The 22,685-nt window shown below is 39.4% G+C and overlaps 1 protein-coding gene across 2 annotated transcripts; it reads right to left on the bottom strand.

The window, feature by feature from the left end:
* Nucleotides 1-645: 645 nt before the first annotated feature.
* sfpq (splicing factor proline/glutamine-rich) lies at nt 646-19,558 on the bottom strand. 2 transcript variants are annotated; one of them, XR_009927233.1, is made up of 12 exons: nt 18,745-19,558; nt 17,970-18,158; nt 17,466-17,767; nt 17,261-17,356; nt 16,590-16,786; nt 16,372-16,456; nt 16,129-16,240; nt 15,969-16,017; nt 14,647-14,750; nt 1,498-1,546; nt 958-1,043; nt 646-771 (listed from the first exon to the last, which is right to left on the bottom strand). XR_009927233.1 is itself a non-coding variant. In XM_062436520.1 (10 exons), exons 1-10 carry the CDS (start codon nt 19,462-19,464, stop codon nt 11,721-11,723), a joined length of 1,965 nt encoding a protein of 654 aa, XP_062292504.1. In that variant the 5' UTR covers nt 19,465-19,558; the 3' UTR covers nt 3,342-11,720. The 2 variants fall into 2 exon arrangements, 1 of the variants encoding a protein (XP_062292504.1); XM_062436520.1 differs by lacking the exons at nt 646-771; nt 958-1,043; nt 1,498-1,546 and adding an exon at nt 3,342-11,831.
* Between the last annotated feature and the right edge of the window lie 3,127 nt (nt 19,559-22,685).

Genomic DNA, 22,685 nt, shown 5'->3' with positions numbered 1-22,685 from the left:
AGTTTTAATTATGTTGAGATGTGGTTACTGAAGGTCGTAGTTTAACATACAAATAATTCACAAAGCATTCATTAACCTCTCAGGTTGTGTATGGGAGCATCTGATTTCATTGTTTCACTCCTTTGCTGTCTCCTTTCTCACCCCTGTATCTGTTAACAGCCTGTTTGCAGAGTCAGTGTCACTGTGCCAGGATGCAGCCCGGGTCAGACAACACGAACCTGACCCACATTCAGTCTTCCTCGGTCAGCTCGTGCCTTCAGACTCCTCCGGATCGTCTTGCGCCCTTCTGAGCTGGACCTCCTCCAGGGTTGACAGCCAACCTTCAGGATACAAGTGTGATCCAGGAACATTGCACCTTTACTCTTAATTGTAACTGGATCGGCCTCAGGGAGCATCAGAGCAGAGGCACTGAGGCAGGTAGACTGAATGTGACAGTTAATCAACTGATCCGGTACAAGTTAAAGGAGCAGAGAATCAATAAAGGTGAACACCAGGCAAAATGATGGTCATTTTTCTTCTTGTTTTTGTGTCTTCATGAGGGAAAGGCCCTGTTTCCCTTCTAACTCTCACACTTCACTCATAATTATATGAAGTGATCATCATCATCATCAGCAAGCATCATGTAAAAAATACCAACAGAAGAGCTCAGGTTTATGTTTTTTTATTTAGAAACTTCAAAGTAAGAAAAGTGCTTCCATCCTCTGGACTGCAGGCTGCTTGTCCTCTGCTGGCTGCCTCCTGTTAGTACATCTTTTGTCACCACCTGCAGCTCTGTAAGAAAAAAGCAAGTTATTTTTTGGAGATTTAAAAAAGGTGCAGTGTGTAGGATTTAGTGACATCTAGTGGTGGCTTTGTAGATTGCAGCTAACTGAATACTGAAAACTACTCTGATTAACCTGATAGTCTGAAATACACGTCACAACCTATTTGATACAAAATATTTGAAGAGGAACTAACATGGAGGTCATCCTGGTGTCACCACAGTGGAGTAGCTGGTGCTCCGGCATCTCTGGCATTTAATCAGATATCAGTCTTCATTTTACCTACAGAACAGGAAGAAAAATTATGGAAAAATTATTATCCATCTCCACCAAACCAACATGAAAACTGTCTTTAAAATAGTGAGACAAGATTTAGTATTTTTAAAGAAGCCCTGCAAACCTGAACATGTTTTCAATTATCATGGTTGGTTAATGGTCATGTTGATTACCTTAAGTATGAGTTTGACTTGAGTAAAAATTCACACATCTGAAAGTCTGTTTTCACTTTTTCATTATGGGGTTCTGAGTGTAGACTGATTATGCAAAAATTTACTTAAATTTAGCATAAGACTGCAAAACACCAAATGAAGTGGAGAATACTTAATGAACCATACGCTTCTAAATCAACTTTAAAAAGGTGTTTTTGCACAAAATATCTGGACATTGTGGATTTCAACCCCTATCACTTATACTGAAAGCACATATATAAAAACACAGGGCCCTTCTGAAACCTTACCGTGGGCTAACGGTGTGGATTCTCAGCCTCCTTCAACTGGTCGAGGCTCCTGTGGCAAGAGACAAACAATGAGAGCCTGATAGTGGACTGGTCAGCAGTCAGAAATTACTGATTTGAGGTTGCCATCCTTAAAGGACAAAATGACAACCTGTGCATCTATATGCAGTGTGTGTATGTGTGTTTTGTGTGTGAGCAGTGACCAAACACACGTTTCAAATAGGTTATGATATGAACATGCATTACAAGTAAACAACTGTTAATGTGTATGTCAATGTAAAGAGAAGTACAATATGTAGCATGAGTTGTGTGACAACGTTCATAAACAGGTAGGGTTTTAGAAAGGCATCTCAGCAAACTGGTATTTGTTCATTTGTTCAGAAACTGCAGGGGGGACGACACAAATTAATGACGACGACGTTCATCACTGATGCAATCCTCGGGGACTGTAATATTACAAAGCCATGAGAGCTTGACTTCATACTGACACATCAGGGGTGTTGCTGCAAAACCCCAAACAGAGCTGGAGCTGTTCCCTAACAGGTGGGTAACCTTGTACAGAGGTAGACCTGGTCATTTGCTGTGTCAGTCTTGCAGAGTTTGGGCAGGGCCCTTTTATTTAGACGAGGCCATCAGAAGCCACATGGGGAATTCTGGCATCACACTCAGACAGGATGTAAAAGACTTTAGCCAAACAGAACTGAGGACTTGAAAATGGATCACAGTGCAGACGGATACATCTCGACAGCATCGAGGGCTTGATTCATTGCATTGGCTGAACAGTGTAGTTTTCCTCTTGAACAAGGCTCGTCAGAGGTTGCAAGAACCATAAACTCCAGGTACCATGGTCCTTTACAGCTACAAGACAACTCTATAATACAAGCAACACAAGGAAAAATGCCAGTCATGATGTACTGTACTTGTTCAAAATGGCTGGCTGGTCACTGGCATGACATGGCATCATTCAAGTATAACAGGAAGAACAACGAAATATGAGCAGTAAGAGGTACTGAGTATCAAGAGGGGAAAGGAGAGCAAGTGCTGTTTTCAGCTCATAACTGAAGCACTCAGTGAAATAAACCCATTTGTGCCAAACTGTTCAACATTCAGTCGAGCACTATTGCAAAACTTAAGGATATGAATTAAGCAGCTTTCAAAGTTCATGTTTGTGCATTGTCTGGTATGCAGGTCTCACTTTATACATCTGCTCTACAAACGTCTTCAGTATCATGACTAAAAAAAAAAAGTCATTTAAATGTCTGTTTAGTTTGAGGAGTCTACAAGTTACCAGTGAGCGAAGTATTGAGATCTGTGGCGGTTCGTGAGGCAGTGATCAAAACCAACTACTTAACTCAAACCGTCAGTCACATTATTGCAGTCAAGTCTTTATGGTTGCTTAATAACCTACATTGGCACGGATTTTAATACACAGAAGTATAGTTTGCTTGTTCTGTTACATTTGGTCTCCGTTCTAAAAATTAAAAGAAGTGCAGAGTGTTGACATGTGCATAGTGTCAAGCAAATAAAGTTTACAGCTCTTAACTGTGGAGACAGATGTATGTAAAGTGTAGTGAGTGCCCACATCAAACACCAACAGCCCTATCAAATATATCCATGATTTTGAGCAATGCTCCAAATATATTAAAATCTGGATCATGAACTGAGGAAACTAATCATCATCCGTTTAAGATTAGGTATTTGTATAAATCAACAGAGAGAAGAAATCCACCCCAAACCCCATCTACACACACACACACACACACAAAAGTCAAACGGTTGTGGCGCAAGGATTAAAGTACAGGCACTCTGCATGGTGAGTGTGTATGTTAACAAAGAGGGGGGTGGGGTTTCTACAATCCCACCCAGAACAACCCAACGAGACACTTCACTTCCAAACTACAAAAACACCCCAAGCCAATACCATGATTTCATGTTCATAGTTGCAGACAGTGTTCAGCCAGAGACAAAGAAGGTCGGCAGTAGTGATAATAGATGGTACAACTCTGATTTGACAGGGTCAATAGATTGTAAACAAAACCTCCAACTAATACGAAGTTTAATCCTTGACTACAATGCTCTTACTTTCTTTTTGGTAGTTTTCTAATTCAGCACTGATTGACTTGAGTTGACATTTTTTGGCCACATTTTAAGAAAATATTTCTCGAGATGTCAAAATCTGCAAAGTGTTGTTTAAAGTATATATGTTAAATATAAAGGTAATATTTAAAAAATATGAAAATACTACAATATAAGAATTTTTTGCTCTGCACCATTGCTTAAAGACACAAAGTTGACAGTTTAAGATGCAAGTCAGGCCCAAAGAAGAGAAACTATAAAAGGAAGCTCTTTCGTTTAAGTGGAAACTGATGTCACATGAGCTGGTCTTCATTGTTGAACACAACCTGCCTTTTTATACTGCAGATCACTTTTTAAATATAATAAACTAAAATCAAAACCAAAGAAATCAGCAGATAGAGAATGAAAAAAAAAACTACTGAAATACCTGAAAAATACAGTACGGTTCAAGATATAAACTGCCTAAACAAAATGTTGCTTTTGTACTTTGAACCAGGATACACTTCCAAGCCCATTATTTGCATTGTGTGTCAGGTTTCAGCACTGTATTCCACACATCTGTGTTTGGAAACCGTAGTAATGAACCAGTGACTCAGCCGTCCATACATAGTTCCTTTCATGCATACATACATAGAAGCCAAAGTACTACAACCACACACACACACTGCACGGGCTATAATGCTTTGCCACATCCACACACAAAAGGGTAGAGGAACAAAAGATCTGCACTGTGATGCCATTCTTTACAAGTGTGATGCCAGAAGCCCTGTAAATGTCACCTTGAGCAGTGACATGGTATGAGAGGACAGAGAGAAGAGTTAAGTTATGGGAGAACTGTGCATCTTGTATTATAAACATGGATGGGACACTTACCTTACTTGTTCAGCTGATCTGTGTAAGCATACCTCTGGCTGCAGTGCAAACAAGTCCAGGCTTTACTGTCCACTGACTTCTGCAGAACTACTCATCGTCAATGTAACCCAATTGCAGAGAAGAGCCTCTATTGTGGATTGGGGCAGCCTGTCTTTGACAAGCTGGCTGACAGCAGCTAACACACCTCTCATTTTCCCAAAGAAACACACACAATCACTCGGCACAACACGCCACTCTTTCTTCAAACGCAAGGTTACAGACTCCATGGGACTTCCTGCCTCAGGTAGTTTGGTGATCAGAGAAGGTGAGGTCTGGTAGTGTAGTTTTCCATCGACATTTTTTCCAAAGGGAACCAATATTGTTGGGGTGCACAGTTAAGAAAAGCCATGAGGCTATCTATGAACAAATCTGGACTTGGAACTTGTCTTTAAGAATGTCATTGTCGAAGTTTTGATTCCCACTTTTACATTATCAGTTCAGAGTCTAAATGTGGTGGAAATAAGGGACATCCCTGTTGTGAACCCAAGTAATATACAATAGTTACTGCAAGTGTGCTTGGTGCAACCTTTGCACAAGACTTGAGTTGGGAATTCTCTAGGAATGTCCGTGTCAAAGTTTTGTTTTCCAGTTTTACACTAATAATGCAAAGTCAGAATGTGTTGGCAATAGGTGGACATACCTGGTCCAAACCTCTATAATATAGTTTTTGAGTTCAGTATGTTCAGTACCTATCATATTAGTTTTTAAAAAATTGTATACGAATTGAAGTGTCCAAGGTAGATGCCATTTGTATTCCAATAAGGTCAAAATATGTTGGGTAAATTGTGAGTTATCCATGTTCCTTTGTTATATTGTTGAGTAATTCATTAACTGTGCTTAACATTACATTTCAACATATTTTGACAAACTTCTTTAAGAATGTCAGTTTCAAAAATCAGATTCTTTTTTGCTTTAATAATGCAAGGTCAAAATGTGTTGGGAATAAGGGACATTCCTATTCTGAACCACTGTGCAAACAGTGTAATGTGTTAAGTTAGTTTGAGATTACGAAAACAAATCTAAAATTCTATTTAGTGTCCGAGGTGGTTGCCTTTTCTATATCAATCACTACGTGAAATGTGTTTGCAATAAGGGACACCCTGTTCCGAACCTTTATAGTCAAGTGTGCGAGATGCATTATGTAAGACATAAAAGGTATCTGACAAAAGATTAGAAATGGATCCAATGTCATAGATTTTGGGCCTCCCAAGTGTAAATACAACTAGCAAAAGGTTATATAAGATTTTTACTTTTGCTGCTAGAAAAATAAAGTTACGGTAGACTAGTGATAAGGGTCTTCCTATTAAGGACTGGTGTACGGTTGTATTTGAGCTGGTCCCTTTGGAATATTTAAGTATTCTACACATCAAAACAGATCAGTTCAATAAAGTCTAGCAGCTCTATCCGAATCACTTTGGACTAGATTTCTCCTGAACCTGAACTCCGGTAACCTGTGACTTACCTTCAATATACGCTATTTATTGTAACCTCCTGTATATGTTTGTGAACTGAGCGGTTTTTGTTCTTGCAGAAAAAAAAAAAATCAAACATACACTAAAAGTGTAGTATGTGGCATTCTCTTAAAGGTCTGCGTCAATGATTGGATTTGCTTTTTTACTTTAGTACAGCAAAGTCAAAATGTATTGGCGCTACAGGAGACCCCTGTTCCAAACTTCTGTAATATTGCCACTTGTGGTAGGCCTATTTAAAGTGTGCTAGATGTTACTTTTAAACAAATCTTGACAAAGAAATGCCATTTAGGAATGAAAGTGTTAATGATTTGATTTCTTTTTTATTTTATTTTAATAACGCAGGGTCATGTGCTTGCAACAGGAGAAATGCCAGTTCCAAACCTCTGTAATAACACTACCATGCAGTATGTTAAGTGTGCTTAGCACAGTGAGTTCAAACACTTTTACTTCCACCAGAAGAATGGCCAGATGTTAAAAAGTCCATCTTCCAACTATCCAAGCTACAGAGCAACCACCTATCACCATCAATAAAGAATGCAAGTTTTCTAAACTATTCGAGAGCGATTGCTTCTCCACTCCAAAAGAAGCTAAAAATAACTTCAGCTGAATGTTTTAACTGCTACATCTGTGGTTTCCACTGATTTTGAATTTCTTGGTATGGAAAGTTCCTTCTCATAGTCCAACACCTTTAAAGATGGTCAAACCTGTTAAAGAAAACAAATTGTACACAACACCAACACACAGACATAACATTACAAGTTTTCAAATTTAAACGTTGGTCCATAGTATTTTGAGTACCGTTTTGTTTTGAATATTTATCCTCAAGATGGCAAAAATATATCCCTCATTATCTTACTCTTGAGCAATGGTGGGTATTTACCTTTTCCTTCTTACTTTCAATTTTCTATGTGACAAGAATTACTTCAAGGGGATACATTTTAATTAGAAAATCCAAGTGTTCAAAAAGTCAGCCTCTGGCTGTTTGCAAAAGAGTGCTACATAAAGAGTGGTCAACCTAAAAATGTTTTGTACGTCTTGATAAAGTGAGAAACTCCTCCAGGAATAAAGCAAATCTGGAAAACCGTCAGGGATGACCCACAGTAAATACAAATCCTCAGTCAGCTGTTCCTTGACTAGTTCATTTAAGTTGGAGGTCTGAAAATTAATACACCGGCAGTGTTCTGCAAATTTAGCGGTTGTAAGGTGCCAGAAACCAACAGACCTTTTTCTGTAGTCTACAATGGGGCTTTCCTTCACACAATCTGATTGATATTTCTACAAAAAAATGACTACTTAATTCCGATAAATATTAGATAGACCATTTTGCGGTGAAATTGATGACTACAGTATGATGACTACAGTATGATGACTAAGAAAAACAAAAGCAATGAAATTCACTGATCCCATCACTGGGCTTTTAGCCACAAGAGTCAAATATCATTGCTATTTTATACAAATAGGCATTGGATATTTGAAGTGACATCTATCAAAACTTTTGGGGATCTGCATTTACATTACCAAATTATATGAAAAATTTCTCATAAATCCATTAAAAATGATCTACACTTTTGTGCTCATATAATATCAAAGTTTAGTGGTGTGATACTTTATCTACAGGTTTCATAGGAAAGACAAAGTGCTAAATCGACATTATGCACCAACTATCTGTCCATAGTACACCAGCTCAAGGTAGATTTACGTTGACGACAAATGGCAACCTTTTTCCAAACCTCTTTATGGTTCCTTTGTAACCTTTTTACACAATGCCAGCTGAACATTACTAACTCAGGACTCAAGTCCAGTGTTAAGGTCTCTTTGCGCAAGCATTCTTGAGTCCTGGCTATACAGCCAAAAATTCCTTCCATAGTCCATAATGTTTAAGGTTGGGCCAACCTGTTAAAGAAAAAATGTACATAACACAAACACGTAACATTTCAAATCAACACTCCATGAAAATGATAATTGGTAATAACATTACCAAATTCAAAGTGAATTAAATCCTCTATTTTGCAGTGGTGTCAGCTTTGTGGGATTCTCAAAAGCAACACAAACAAGGACATTTTACTGGATAGTCATTGCAACTAATTAAGTTCTTTAATACGCCTTAAATTAAAGATGTACAGAGAAAATATCTTACTGTACACAAGAGTTAACACTATAAAGTACTTCAATACGTAATTTCTCTTAAGTACTCCCCTGTTTTAACATCTTCCCATTGTTTTTCAAATGCTATTTGACAAATGAAAATCCAATTGATATTCAAAATGATGTCCAACGATGGACTAAAACTGTTTCCAGAAGAATATGTGTGTGAGTCCACAGGTAAGGTGGAAAGTCACTTATTATTCATTTTGGTAATTTGAAAAAGAATGGCGTGGGTAAAAAACAAGTGCTAGAAAGTACACTGATACATGGTGCTAATCTCAAGACAAAAATGTCAATACACCGCCAATAGTCCACAGAATGTCACAGTCAAGCTAGTTCTAGGAAAAAGAATATTGTGTATTACAACTGGTTTTGCTTCATTTATCAAGCATATTTTCCATTCTCTTAACATAAATGCAGTAAAGTGCAAAGGATACTAGTCACAATTAACGACAATTAAATTAAAGTTGTAATTTATATAAGATTACTTACACTCACGGTTTCAGCCCGTCTCCACCTACCACATAACCCTGAAAGCACTTGCTGAGGCAAGTCAGTGAATGAAAAGAAGGTGTCCAAAGTTTTGATTCCAAAGAGATACCAAGGATACCTCCAAAAATAATAGTGACTCCTCACTGGGGTGGGGCCAGAGTGAAAATATAATTTTCAAATTCCATCATCAGTGACAACAGATATTTGTGTGTAACAAAGTTCTTAAATGTTCTGTTTTCTTTTGATAGTTTGTGTTTCTCGTAATATTGCCACAGATCATGTTAATGAAACTGCAGATAAACACATCTCCTAGAATGACAAAATGTATTGCTGAATGTACTCCATTAATGATATGAAGAGTGATGTTTGAGAGTTGTTTGTTGTCAAAGGTTGACCCCTTGCCATCCAAAAATAAAAAAATCTTAGCCAGATCTGGGGAGAATTAATAAAATTTAAAGCGATATAATACAGCCAAGTAATACAAGTGCTCGTCTGTTACCAAGGGCTAACTACAGAGGGTGCTTAGAGAATCATCTTTTCTACGTATAGCTGGCGCAAGCCAGACATCTGTGCAACACATTAATAAATTCATCTGCATAAAGTTAAGCAGGGTTTATACATTATTGAACCAAGAAACCTTGGTGACAAAAATGGAAAGCATAAAGCATCGGCCCAGATGAGCCACAACTTCCACTGCAGTACAGGTCATCTCCATGCAGTTTTCATTGGTTACCAATCAGCCAGGACTACACCCTGAAAATTCAGACTGGATTTTCCTGTGAAGTGATGTTCTTGTCTTCTTGAATGCAGTACCACTTGTTTTTTTTTGTTTTTTTAAATGGTCGTTTGCCGACTTTTATCACACCTGTGTCAGGTATGTACAACTTTTTAATTAAAAGTCACAAAGGAGCACAGGTCACTTGGTCATCCGTCTGAGAAGGTCTTGATCTTGCTTGTTTTTTTGTTTTAGCTAAATAGAGATGTTGGTCTGACATCGACATACATTACAAATCTGAAACATATTTGGTTAAATTCTTAGTGATTATCACGCTTTTAAAATCGGACCTTTGGACCTGTTAGTCATGTTAAGGCAGATTTACTCATGCCAACTAAGTACTTAACTACAGCAAGAACATTTTTACTACCAATTCCATCAATCAAGACTTCCTTATATGTTTATTTTCTAACGCTATAGACCTCTATTGTACCCAAAAATTATCCACAACTGAAAATGACTACGTTTACATGCAAGTTTGTAAAGGATGTCAAAAATAATAACTATTGACATGGTTATTAGCTATTTAAGGGAATGAGGTTAGGGGCAACTCTGTTTTTACTCAACTACTAAATGAAAGTTGCCGAAGATTAAAAAGCTTAATGTCCAGTTATCATCAGAAAGATAACACAAACAAGGTGATCTAAGCATGATAAGTAGCCCAGTAGCAACTAGGTTGTGTCATTGCAACTACATCATCACAAAGTAATTCAGCCCCATCGAAGGCAGAAACACTACAAGGAACTGTTGTTTCAATGCTCCTAGTCAATTTACTACAAAAAATGTGTTTGTAACTGGTGAGTGAATATACATGTGCGCAATCACTTATGAAATTTCTAAATTTCAGGTGCCAACTTGTTTGGATATCAAAGCTTTTACTGGTTTAAAATGTGCAACACAGACGTGTGGTTTCTTATTATGGTTGTTGTGTATTGGACTGCATGTAAACGTAGTCAGTAACTCCAGCCTCCAAGCATGCACACAAGATATTCACAATGTAGACTAAATGTAATATTAGCTGTATGTAATAGTATGTAGACAAGTTTGTGTCCAGCTTGGTTACCCATAACCACACACTCCACCACAAGCTTTCTTAAAGGTTCTATGTGTAGTATTTCTGCTTTCCTGAAGAATGACTGTAAAGGTGTTAATGAAACAAATCAGTATAATATAGAAAATAACTCCAGAGGGCTCCATTTTATCTGTGGACAGTTTAATGTCATGTATCATGAATATCTAAATCATTGCAGTTCATGTACTATAATCATAAGCACTGGGTGCAATATCGTCACCACTTAAGGTCCGGTGTGTAGAACTTAGTGGCCTCTAGTGAAGCAGACTTGGTAAAAATTGAATATTATGTTGATAAGTATGTTTTAATCAGTGTATAATCCCGTGACACTACCACCACTGACATGTTTCTAGAGTAGCCTAGAACAGACAAACTAAACCGAACTGACTCTAAAAAGGGCCTCTCAGGTTTCTTGCAAGCTTTACGGCTACTGGAGGTTCTTCTACACACTTCAAGGGGGAGAAGGAGGGTGGAGGGGTATTCAGTTGGTTGCAATCTGCAACCTCTCCGCAAGACGCCACTAAATCCTACACACTGATCCTTAAATAACTATTGCTCAAGATCAAATTTTGACAAGGCAATGACAGTCATTTTACATAACTGTTTGACTGATACTAGTATTTACAAGTTATCCTTTTTGTATTTACAGGGAAGGAAGTGGAGCACATCATGGGGCATTAGCAGCAAGCATAGCTTGACGTGGAGCAATGCCTTGTGTTTATTAGATTTTGTTATATATAAATATATGTCACTGAATAAAAGATATCAGGATTGTGGCAGAGATAACACATAGAGCCTTTAAGACCTAATGTGGCAAATCTATCCACAGTATTTAATTAGTGTGAACAACCAATTGGAGTTTGATTGTTTTTGAACAATAATTCAACTTTTAAGAATAAATGTTTGGTTTGTCCTGATAGAACCAATGTCTCTTTATTATAATACATGCTTTGACTCCAAATGTATGGCACAAAACACAGCCATAGAAAGTAGAGAAATATTTTACAGTTATCACTTCACGACGACTCACAGAGCATAATACATCTAGAAAAGTAAATCATACAGGGGTTAGATAGAACTAATGGATCACACGAATGTGACCTATTTTTCATACTACTGACAATACAAAATAAATGAAAATATTGACTTTGTAATAAAAAGAGAAAAGTGTCAAGCTAAAACGTAGCAACATTTTAAACTTAAATACAAGAAATGTAGCTCAACATATTTGTTTTGGAGAATCTATACAAATGGTGCTGCTAAGAGCATCAAAGGGAAGCGTTTAAAAACGGGGTTTCTTAGTAGGACCATCAAACTCCTCGCGGACCCTGCCGTACCCGGGGTTACCAGGACCCATTCCCCTAGGACCACCCTGGGCGAAGCGCTCATTGCGCTGTAGGGGTCAATTTGCCATGTAGGCAGATAGGAGGTTGGGGAATTAGGAATTGGATGGCGTCAGTGCACAAGCACACAGTTCATGTCCATATGGAGGTGTATAAATAGGTATGGCAATAGACGGTTTTTATATTTTGAGCACATTTACGACAAAACCAGCAGGAGACACATCCGAAGAAACGGTTCGTTCCAATATTGAAGGTCCACAGGTGCCACAGGTTACATACGGAAAAGGAAGAGAGGGTAATGCTTTCGTTAGTCAGTGCCTACCTAGTACGGTCTCTCCAGTGCATGCCAAGATTAGGCTTTAGTCCTTATTGATTATCAGGTCTAGCGTTTGTAAATGCTAGCCAGATTTACCTCTTTATTATCACTGACGATGGCAACAGATAAATGCCCAAACCTCTATGAAAGAGGTATTAACCAAATATACTTGGCATTTTCAAACTAATATTTATGTTTACTTAGAAATTTGGCAAAAATGGTTTATAATATGTAATGATATGTCAGTGTTATCAACTCTGAATTATCTGAATTTTAAAGTTTCCTCAAAAGAAATTATGGTGTATCCATCTTTGGTCCAGCGGGCACAGAAACTCTTGTGGCACTTGATTAAATTGACTATTGTTTCCTATTGTGTCAAGCATCTGGAAGTACAAGGACTGTACCACAAATACATGTGTGGAAATAAAGACTTAGGCAGAAAAAAATTTACATTACAAGACATTCAGCACAACACATTTTCCAGACCTTTTCAAGGAAGCAATTTGGTTAACAGTATGCACTTTAGAGCTGCCCCCGACTAAAGAAAGTCCTTGTCAACTAATATTTGTTATTAAGAGTCAATAGCCGACAAGTCGTTGCAGGTTTAATGACACTACATATTATTTATCAACCATGCTAATTGGCTAATGCTACTTGCGTGTTTCAGATGAGTCAAGTTTGAAGTTGATTGGCGAATGTTTGCATTTTACCTTCTTGGCGTTGTCCTTTACTCTCTCAAAATGATCCCACACTTTGGATTTCTCTTTCGATATGGTAACTAACTAATAAAAGGCAGGGACGAGGCGTGTAAACGCCATTGTCTATCCCTGACTGACTGTCACCACTTCCTGTGTCCATAGCATTTCATACACAGTCCAGCCATGTGGTTTTGAATTAATTTTGACAAGGTGCTGCTCCCGAATTGAGTCTTTCCTTCTTGGGACTAACCGACCACTGAAAACTTGAACGACTAGGCTCTTCTCATCGACCATTAGGGGGCAGCCCTAATGCACTTCAATTTGCTAATTCAGCAAGTTTTTGCGAAACTAGAATTGCGTGAGAAAGAGTGAATGCCTCAGACAAAATTCAACAATAGAGAGCGGCTTTGATTCACAACACAAGGCTACAATGAAACAGTAGAAAGTAGAAATAGAAAATAGACGATAAGTGCGTTTTAACCTGGATCTGTACAACATGAAACTGCTCAGCCAACTGAATTATCGTAAATTAATTATAATACCTTTACTAAGCTTCAAGTTCAGGTATGAATTTAACTAAAGTGTGTCAAAGGTGCACACTTGATGCAACTTTGTGGACTGTTGCATTGCCAACTTCAAACAAGATTGTTTCCAGTAGGCTTAAACCTAAAGAAGTATTTCCTATATAAGTCTTCCAAAAATGACTAAGGGCAAATGCTGCTTCAAATCCATAACACTGAATAATGCCAAGCTAATATTTGCATGAGTAAACATAAGTGGTTGACTTATCAAAAGCTACAAATGTGTCAGGCAAACAATTTTAAACACAAAAATTCAATAAGAGCATATACAGCAAATATAATCTGTTAAATGTGATATGTAAGAACAAAGCCTGATAGAAAATGTATTGTGAAAATTACTTTCATTCAGGACCTACAGTGGTAACACGCATCTAGCCATTTTTACTGTCAACTTTAACTGTACCAAGCAAACACTGGTATTACAAGTCTGCCAGAGTCGTAGATCTCCGACTGTATATGAAATAACTGTCGTAGTCCAGTATTGACCAGGCTGTGCCTGCCCCCGTCAATCAATTCTGATGTGAGCTTCAATTTTAGAGTGATTTGCTAATGATTTATTGCTTTAGACCATCAACCTGCACTAAATAGACTAAAAATACACATACAAAAAATGTTTGAGACGGTAAGTTAGTCCAGAAGATGGACTAAATCCCTACACAAAAAATGAGCTTTACACAGGACTTCACACTTCCACCCAAAAATACACATAGCCTGTTTATATACAGCTTGATTTCTTTTCATGATGGATGATGCTTGAAACTGCTCGCACTGCATTGAAAAGTGAATTAAAAGAACATGATCTCTTTATCAACAGTAAAAGTGGAAAAAAAACACTGGTAGGTGAAATGCCTCCGGTCAAGAAAAAGTGCCTGTCCAGATCACATGAGACAGGGCTTGCAATAGCAGTCCACTACACAAAGTGTGTGATGAGAGAACAGAGCCACTGAAGTCTGTCGATAGCACACTGGCGAACAATTTATGATTTAGTGCAGGTTGATGGTTTGTTAGCTGAAAGCCGTAAACTCCTGTGAATATAACTGAGGGGGCTTGGCTGGGCATTGAAAAAAAAAAAAAAACCCTACTAGGCAGGCAGCATATATCTGTCACACTCAACAAACAACAAGCCACTCGAAGAAGGCTAGGAACACAAATCATTGCTTAGCCAACTGGCCGTCAAGATTAAAAATCAGCTGGGAGACTTTCCAGCAAAAAGGAAAGCCAGATAGAAGCTACATTAACTACTGAGCATCCAGAAAGTGGGATACATTACCATTTCGTTGTTCATTAAGCCTCCTGCAGCTGGTCCCATTCCCGGCTGTCCCTCAAAGCCCAGTCCACCCATAGGGAACTTCTGGTTGGCCGCAAAGGGCATATCTAACAGAAAAACCATAATAAGTCAAGTAGACATATTTAACTTTTAATAAACATGTGAGACAATAAACTAATTATTAGGGGTGTCATGATCTCGATTGTAAATTGAATATCGATCGAAATGACATCACAATCTCGACCTTCGAAATCAACAGAGGACTCGAGGATGTAGCTACGCCCCCAAAGTCACGTCCCGCAGGCGAGTCAAGATGGAAAAAAACAGACGTGTTGAAATGCGGCGAATCAACATTACCTCGTCTAACCTGAACCTGCAGCCGGTAAAAACACACCATGGCAAACGCTGATAGGAGACAAATCAACCGTACTCGAACTGGTTGTCGGTCGGGGGGCAGGGGGGTGCGATTGGTCTAATAAGCAGCAACAGAGAGTTATCAGGACGCTTTGCTTTCACACGCGAGCAGACACTCTGTAGCGTGCGCTCGCTAGCTGCAGATTCCGGGAGATAATTTGCGGGCGTCAGGTAGCCGCTATCAATATGCAGGAGACTCTTTGAACTTCCGGGAGAGTTGGGATGTCTGCACTAAAGCAATAACTAGCGCTAAGGGGTATTTGTAGCACCAGAGATGCTACTATTAGGATACAGTTAGGACACTGTTAGGACAGTTAACGCACTTAATTGTTCAGTGATGTCTATGGACATGGATGTTTTTATTTAGTTTTTTGTTTTGTTGTGAACTTGAATATCATAATATAACGAGTGCATACTGCAGTTACAAAAGGGTCACTAGATTATTCTTTTGTTTACAGCAAGTTTCCAATTGACAGTCATGACTGACATGACTAGTCTAAAAATGGCATAGGCACCTGCGGTAACAGGACCCCCCCAAAAAAAGATTGAGAATCGAATTGTGGCCATAAAATCGAATCGAGGATTTGGAGAAACGTGACAGCCCTACTAATTATGCTCAGTTAATGGAAATATATAGGAAATATTACATATACACTACAACATGTTCATTAAAAAAGTCACAATTGTGTAACAGAGAGTACCTGATTGCAGTATAAAGATATATACACTAATTTGATCCACTTAGCTAAAAGTAAGGCAGTCTGATATTACAGCCTGTAATAAAACCTACCTTTATCAAAGTGATAAGGCTACATTTTTTGTTGAAAATTAAAATAGGCACTGATATAACTTTATGGTCAGTTGAGGAATGAAAATAATCTCAATTAACCAATAAAGAACAAATAACTTACCACCCATTCCCAAAGCTCCGCCAGAATTCATTCTCATTTCCCTGTCCCTCTGTAATAAGAAAACAGACAAAATAATCATGAAACCAGACACCATATGATGAACAACGCTTCATTTAAATCACTTCATTTAAATAATATTTTGTATTCCAATTTAACTCACATCCATGAAGTTGCCCATTCTGTAGTTCTCCTCACGCTGGCGGCGCATCTGTTCTTCCATCTCTCTCTTGCGAAGCATCTCCTCCTCCCGCCTGCGACGCTCTTCTTCTTGCCTGTTCAAAGCAAAGAAACAAAAATTAGAGCCAGACAGTGAGGTATCATCCACGAGAAACTATAGTGTATTAATGTGTTTATCAGAAGATGCCTGCAAGTCTGTCTCATTGAATAACCAAACATAAAATACCTTATCTGCATCTCCTTCCTCTTTTGCATCTCCTGACTGTGCAACTCCTCCATCCGCCGCAGTTCTTCCTGTCGCCTCAATAGATCTGCAAGGAAACACAAAACCAGTCTTAACAATAGTTCATACTTCAACATTAGATGCAAATCTTTCCCTGTGATTAAAATAAAATATTAAAGAACACCTTTTATTTTCAACCTATCAGAAAAAACAGTTCTCACCTTGTCTGAGCAAGTTGGCCTGGTGTTCGTGATAAGCGTCCTCCATCTCACTTTCAAGCTTCTCGCGGGCCTCACGCATGTTCTTCTCCACTTGGTCCCTCTGCTGTTTCTCCATTTCGTCAAGGGACTTCCAGCGTTTGGAATACTCGAATTCGAACGTGCCTGGACGAGCAAAGCGAGGGGGTTCGTCCCGCTCTCTGTGGACAAAATCATCAAAAGTACACAAAATTAGCAGAGCAAACAGCATGTTAGGCTTACACAACTGTATCCGCAACAGGGTTAGTAGTAATGGACAATTTAAATAGCACAATAGGTTTGTTTTTGATCTTTCATTAGTCAGCTGGGAGTGTTTTTAGGACTACATCCTTACCCATCAGCTTGATTCACATAGGTTACCATCTGCTACTTCACAAAGCATATTGATTTCTAACAGCTGCAATCCCTGAACCTCCTCAACCATTACCATTTCAAACCCCCCACTAGCACATCACACCATCTGCTGCTCAGAAAACACTGACGTGAAAGGAATCAATTGCACAATAAAGACTAAAGGGGGCGTCAATGCAACTAGCAACCCTATAACAACCGTTATTATCTAATGATTAGACATTTCATTTAAAAGTATCATATCAACTTAACGGAGAAAACAGTGAGAGAAAAAGTGTGCTTACGCTTGATATCTGGGGTTCTTCTGTGCCAGTTTCTCTGGTAGACCATCTTCATCATCAAACTGGTCGAGAGGCTCCACGATAACTGGTCTGGGTGACCTGAAAGGGGTGCCACAGACAGAAGACAAATAAGTAAGGCATCTTTCATGGTGGTGTACCAACTATGTGTAATGCAAAAGTGTGTCTTTTGAACTTTAACTTCACTTACGCTGTGAGCAGGAAAACGCCCTCACTGCAACGGTCCAGGGCCTTTCTGGCAGCGGGTTTGGACGCAAACTCAACAATGCCCTTGCCTGTGGAGCGCCCGCGGTCATCAACGATGACGATGGCCCTTTCGACCATGCCAAACTGTGAGAAAGCTTCTTCCAAGAGCTCGTTGGAAACAAACGGTGACAGGTTCTTCACAGACAGAGCTGCAGAGTGTGTGGCGAATCGGACACGCAGGGGTCTTCCTTTCATCGGTATGTCGTCTAACTCTGCCTTTGCTATTTCGGCGAGTGCACGGGACTCCTGCGAGAGATCGAAAAATATTTAAGCGATTCATTCATCACAATTAAGCAACAATTCACTAGTTTGACATGTTTAAAGACTAAAAAGTTGCTTTAATTGTTAGCTGCAAGTCAATTGACTTAGAATTAATTGTAGCAGTTCTTATTCCCACATTACAACTATGATACTCGTATCTGCCTTAAAACTGGATAAACAGTCTTACCAATCGGATGAAACCGAAGCCTTTGCTCTTGTTAATGAAGACCTCGCTTGGCTCTCCATATTTGGCAAACAGCTTCCTGAACTCGTCCTCCGTGATGTCGTTGGGCAGGTTACCGATGAAGAGGCGACACCGCTGTGTGTAGGTCTTCTCACCGGGTTTCAGCAACATGGACAGAGTCGCCCTGAATTCCTGTTTTTTGGACGAGAAAAATCACATTATGAATTTGAAATCTCACTTTCCACAATATAAAATAAATTAAATTCAGACAAAAACAAAAATGGTTATCTTTAAAAAAAGAAGATAAAAAGCTGAAACGACTGCGGATTTGTCTATGTTACGTCTAGTATTTTTACGATAACGTTAGCCTTCATTCATGCATTCGTGTGGCCAACCCGCCCATCCCCCACCAGCTCCGTGTGCTCAAATGGAAAAAATCAACTTGACCTATATTTTCAGCTAAATCTACAGCAAACTAGAAGGCACACGGAGAGCTGTTGTAAATCGGCATTTATCAAACCCACCCTGAATATTTTATATTTTATCTGATTTTTTTTATTTTATTTTAGCACATTTTACGAATACACGGGTTATACACAAGATGGCGGATAGACAAAGCTACTAACCCAAAGCTAACAACAAAGCCCGTCGACGCCTGTCTGAACATAGAAGGGCACAAATAACACTAAACACCGTAGGATGGCTCTGGGCGTAGTCACAAATAACACCACAACACCTCAGGGTGGCTCTGGCCATAGCCACAAATAACACTACACACCTTAGGATGGCTCTCGTCGGAGTTGTCGTTTGAGGCCTTGCGATCCTGGTCCTGTCTGGGCTTGTTAGGAGTCATCTGTGGACCCGTCCTCTGGCCTAGCGGGGGGCCTGACTTCTGGCCTGATTGCGGGCCTGTCCTCTGGACTGGCGGGGGGCCCGTCCTCTGGCCCTGTTGCAGACCCGGCTTCATGCCTTGCGGGGGGCCTGACTTGGGGCCTTGCGGGGGCCCTGACTTTGGGCTCGGAAGCGGCTTCTGCTGCTGTCCATTGGTGTTTTCCGCCGGTGATTTGATCTGCTGGTTCTGGTTCTTGTTCTCCTGGTTGGGCTGGGGGGAGGTTATGTTTGGTTTGGGTGGTGGTGACTGGATCTTGGGCTGGGTAGCAGGGGTAGCGGGGGTCGCCGGTGTCTGCGGCTCCTCCGGCTTCTGCTGCTGCATCGGGCCTTTCATGGTGAGCGCCGGGCCCGGAGTCGGCGGGGGAATGATGGGTAGTCCCTGGTTCTGTAGTGGCTTCTGCGGAGTCGTCTGAGGCCCCTGGTGAGGCGGTCTATTGAAGTTGTTGTGTCCCCCTCTACGTTGTTGATTCTGGTTCTGAAAAGGATGATTCCTGAAATTTGGGTTTCCCATCAGCCCACCTCGTATGGGTCCGCCGGGTCCTCCTCCTCTGCGTGGCTGGAAATGATTCATCCCCATGCCGCCGCGATTATTGTTAAATCGAGACATTGATTCTTAAACTACTCAAAAATATGATTAAAATAGCAAAAACTGTAAAGCTTTGCTGCGTAACAGCTGCCTGTGTCGACACACTGTAAGTCGATCGTTTTAAAATGGCGACTAACGGTTGCGCAAAGCAGGCTCCTTCTTTCTTTTGCACAATGAGAGCCGGCGGCGGCGCTGATTGGTCCGCTGCTTGACGGGGGGAGGAGTCTCCATGGGCGTTCAGAGTCTTTTGAAGGAATCGTTTCGTTTGGCCCCCCTCCACCAAATTGTTCACCCCCTCACATAACACACACTTTTCCAAGAATCAAGCACTTTATTGTCATTGTGTAGCACAGTGAAATTACTTATTTGACAACCCAAGAGGTGCATTTAAAAACCATTAAAAACAACTAAATTATACTTTTATGTTTAATCAGTGGGTTACAGTATAATACGTTGCCAAACGGAGGGAGCTGGGAAGTGACTATATATTCTTACACTGGAAGTAAATGCTATCCATCAGTTTTAAACTGCTTTGGTGTTGTGAATGAAGATATGGAATAATACAACACATACGCATGTTTATAAAAACCCAAAACCATTAAAAATCAACAGGGAATTGGTGAAGAGGTGGATATTTATGGGCTGGCTGCTGCAGACACAGGAGCACTTCAATGGGAAAAATGTTTTTTAAATGAGGAAAATTCGGTGGGAGGAATAGTGAAAAGACTGAAAAGCAGATTGAGATTGATGAAAAATAACTAAATTAATATATACAGCATAAATAAAGAATAAAGACAAAATTCACAATATGGCAATGATACCAGGCTCAGTAGCACAGATTGTCGATCAGCATTATTATTGCACATATGGTAAAGATTGTATTGCACATTACCAGCATAACTTATTGTCAAGGTTCAGAGGGTTTATGGTAGTTGGGAAGAAGTTTTTTTAATCTGTCGGTGTGTGCATAGATTGATCTGAAGCGCCTGTCTGATGGGAGGACCATAACAGGTTATGTCCACCAGGATGAGGTGTCTTTGAGGATGTTTTTGGCCTTTCTCACACAATGAGTGTTGTAGAGGTGTCCAAGTTATGGAAACTCAGTGCCAGCAATGTCCTGTGCTGTTTTTACAACACAGTGCAGGGCTTTTTTGGCAGCTGCTGTACCAGGCGGTCATGCAGTTTGTTCGGATGCTCTCTATGGTGCATCTTTGAAGGTTGACCAACAGCATTTGGGGGAGGTTGGCTCTACTTAGCTTCCTCAGACAGTAGAGGTGTTGTGCTTTGTGTACTACCACTGAGGTGTTATCAGCCCAGTAGAGGTTATCTGTGATGGTGATTCCTAGAAACTTGAAACTGGGGACTCTCTCCACAGCCTCTGCTTTGACTGGTACTGCACTGTGAGTGGTCTTTTTAGTGGTCCTGAAGTCTACAATGATTTCTTTGGTCTGCAATCTGAATAAGCAGTGTGTCCAGCACACTTGGTCTGGAGTAGAGAGACAGCTCACTTTGGGCTTGGCTTTGCACATGTGATCTTATCGAGAATGTGTCCTGGGTGCTTAAGATTTACGAAGAGAACAATTTTCTGCTTTGGCCACAGCCAACAGCTGTTCAATAAGAATTCGTTCAGCAGGAGCTGTTGGCCCACAACTCCCCCTACATACAAAGGTCTGACTGTTTATTGTCTTCCTGTTTAGAGCAATCACTATTGTTTGTTTAACACCTATCCAAATCGGAAAGTGATGTCCATCATCATAACTAAAATGATAAACTGTAATTCATCTACTTTTTTCTTCCTCTTGTATAATTTTTTAATATTAGGCATACATGAAAAATGCAAATTATTTAAGTTATGTAGGCAGCATTTTATACTTGATGTTTTTTTCTTGATTCAAGTTTAATGTATATGCATGTTTTCTTTATTCATAGCTAATTATAATTATTAAATTCACAGTGTAGTTTACCGTTTCAGTGCACTGACGTCATTTAATACAATTTACAAGTTTATCCGTAAACTGTAAAATATCACGGCCTCAATTACATCTTTGTCACGTGTTTGATAACCACATTTAAGGGATCGTTGCTATAAAAAAAAAATTGTGTTCATGTATATATTCTGTACATATAACATTATGAGCCAATATATCGATATCAGGATTTCTTTTGCTCCCTAACATCAGTAACGGCATCAGCCCCTAAAATCCAGTATCAGTCGGGCCCTAATAACTATCACTGTTTATTCATCCTCTGATTTATATCAAGGAAAATAAGGAAAATGGAGAATAAAAGATGCTCAACTCAGACGGACTTTTTTTGGTCATTTATTCCGCATACAGGTGTTTTGGAAACAAAATAAGTGGAGAGACCACCTGTCTCACCTCAACATGTTTAATTAATGCTCATCATTATAAACGCACACAAAAGAGGATGAGATGACAACAGTGACAAAACACAATGAAACATAAGTCCAATAAACAAAAACACATGTAAAAAGTTTAACCAATGACAACATACAACCCAGGAGAACACACAAGACAGTGTGACGTTGTCACACAGGGGGAAATGTTGGAATAATTTTTTTAAATGGTGAAGGTGTCAAAGAGAAGAAACAATCTCAATCAAATTAAGCACAGAACGCAGGGCTGCATCAGAGATTTGGAGAAAATATAAAAGGAAAAAATATAATAGCACTCAAGGAGATAAGAGAGACATTCATTGATTTACTGAACAACAATCAAATCAGATGTCTTTCTTCCTTTTACACTGTTTTTAAATCAGGTTTGAAAACAGCAATGAAGAACAAGTAATAATGAGGAGAGCAAAAATAACATTCACAGAGGAAAATGCAGAACACCTGATTTTTTTTTTTTTAAGCACACACGACTCCTCAGAGTTACACTCCTATGTCCAAGGATCACAAGTTGTTCAAGGTTAACTTTTATTTGTAAAATCACTCTTCAGTTATGTTGGAACAGCTTCTTGCCAAAGCTCTCCCAGTGTATAGCCTTTTTTTTAAATAATAAGTGAACATTAATAGTGCGGGGCTTCACTTTAAATCTGACCTTTTATGTTTAATCAATGGGTTACAGTATAATAAGTTGCCAAACGGAGGGAGCTGGGAAGTGACTATATATTCTTACAGTGGAAGTAAATGCTATCCATCAGTTTTAAACTGCTTTGGTGTTGTGGATGAAGATATGGAATAATACAACAACACATAAGCATGTTTAAAAAAAATCAAA

Source organism: Scomber scombrus, chromosome 16 (assembly GCF_963691925.1).
Source record: "Scomber scombrus chromosome 16, fScoSco1.1, whole genome shotgun sequence".
NCBI lineage: Eukaryota > Metazoa > Chordata > Actinopteri > Scombriformes > Scombridae > Scomber > Scomber scombrus.
Note: the sequence above shows the minus strand (reverse complement) of the source record. Positions and strands in the feature narration are given on the sequence as shown.

Excerpts from the sequence above, each read along its gene's own strand:
- sfpq (XM_062436520.1), bottom strand. The coding sequence starts at position 19,464 with ATGTCTCGATTTAACAATAATCGCGGCGGCATGGGGATGAATCATTTC. Across the intron at positions 16,457-16,589 it reads GGCCAACTTGCTCAGACAAG|ATCTATTGAGGCGACAGGAA; the intron begins GTGAGAACTGTT and ends GTTTCCTTGCAG. Across the intron at positions 11,832-14,646 it reads GCTTAATGAACAACGAAATG|CGCAATGAGCGCTTCGCCCA; the intron begins GTAATGTATCCC and ends TGACCCCTACAG.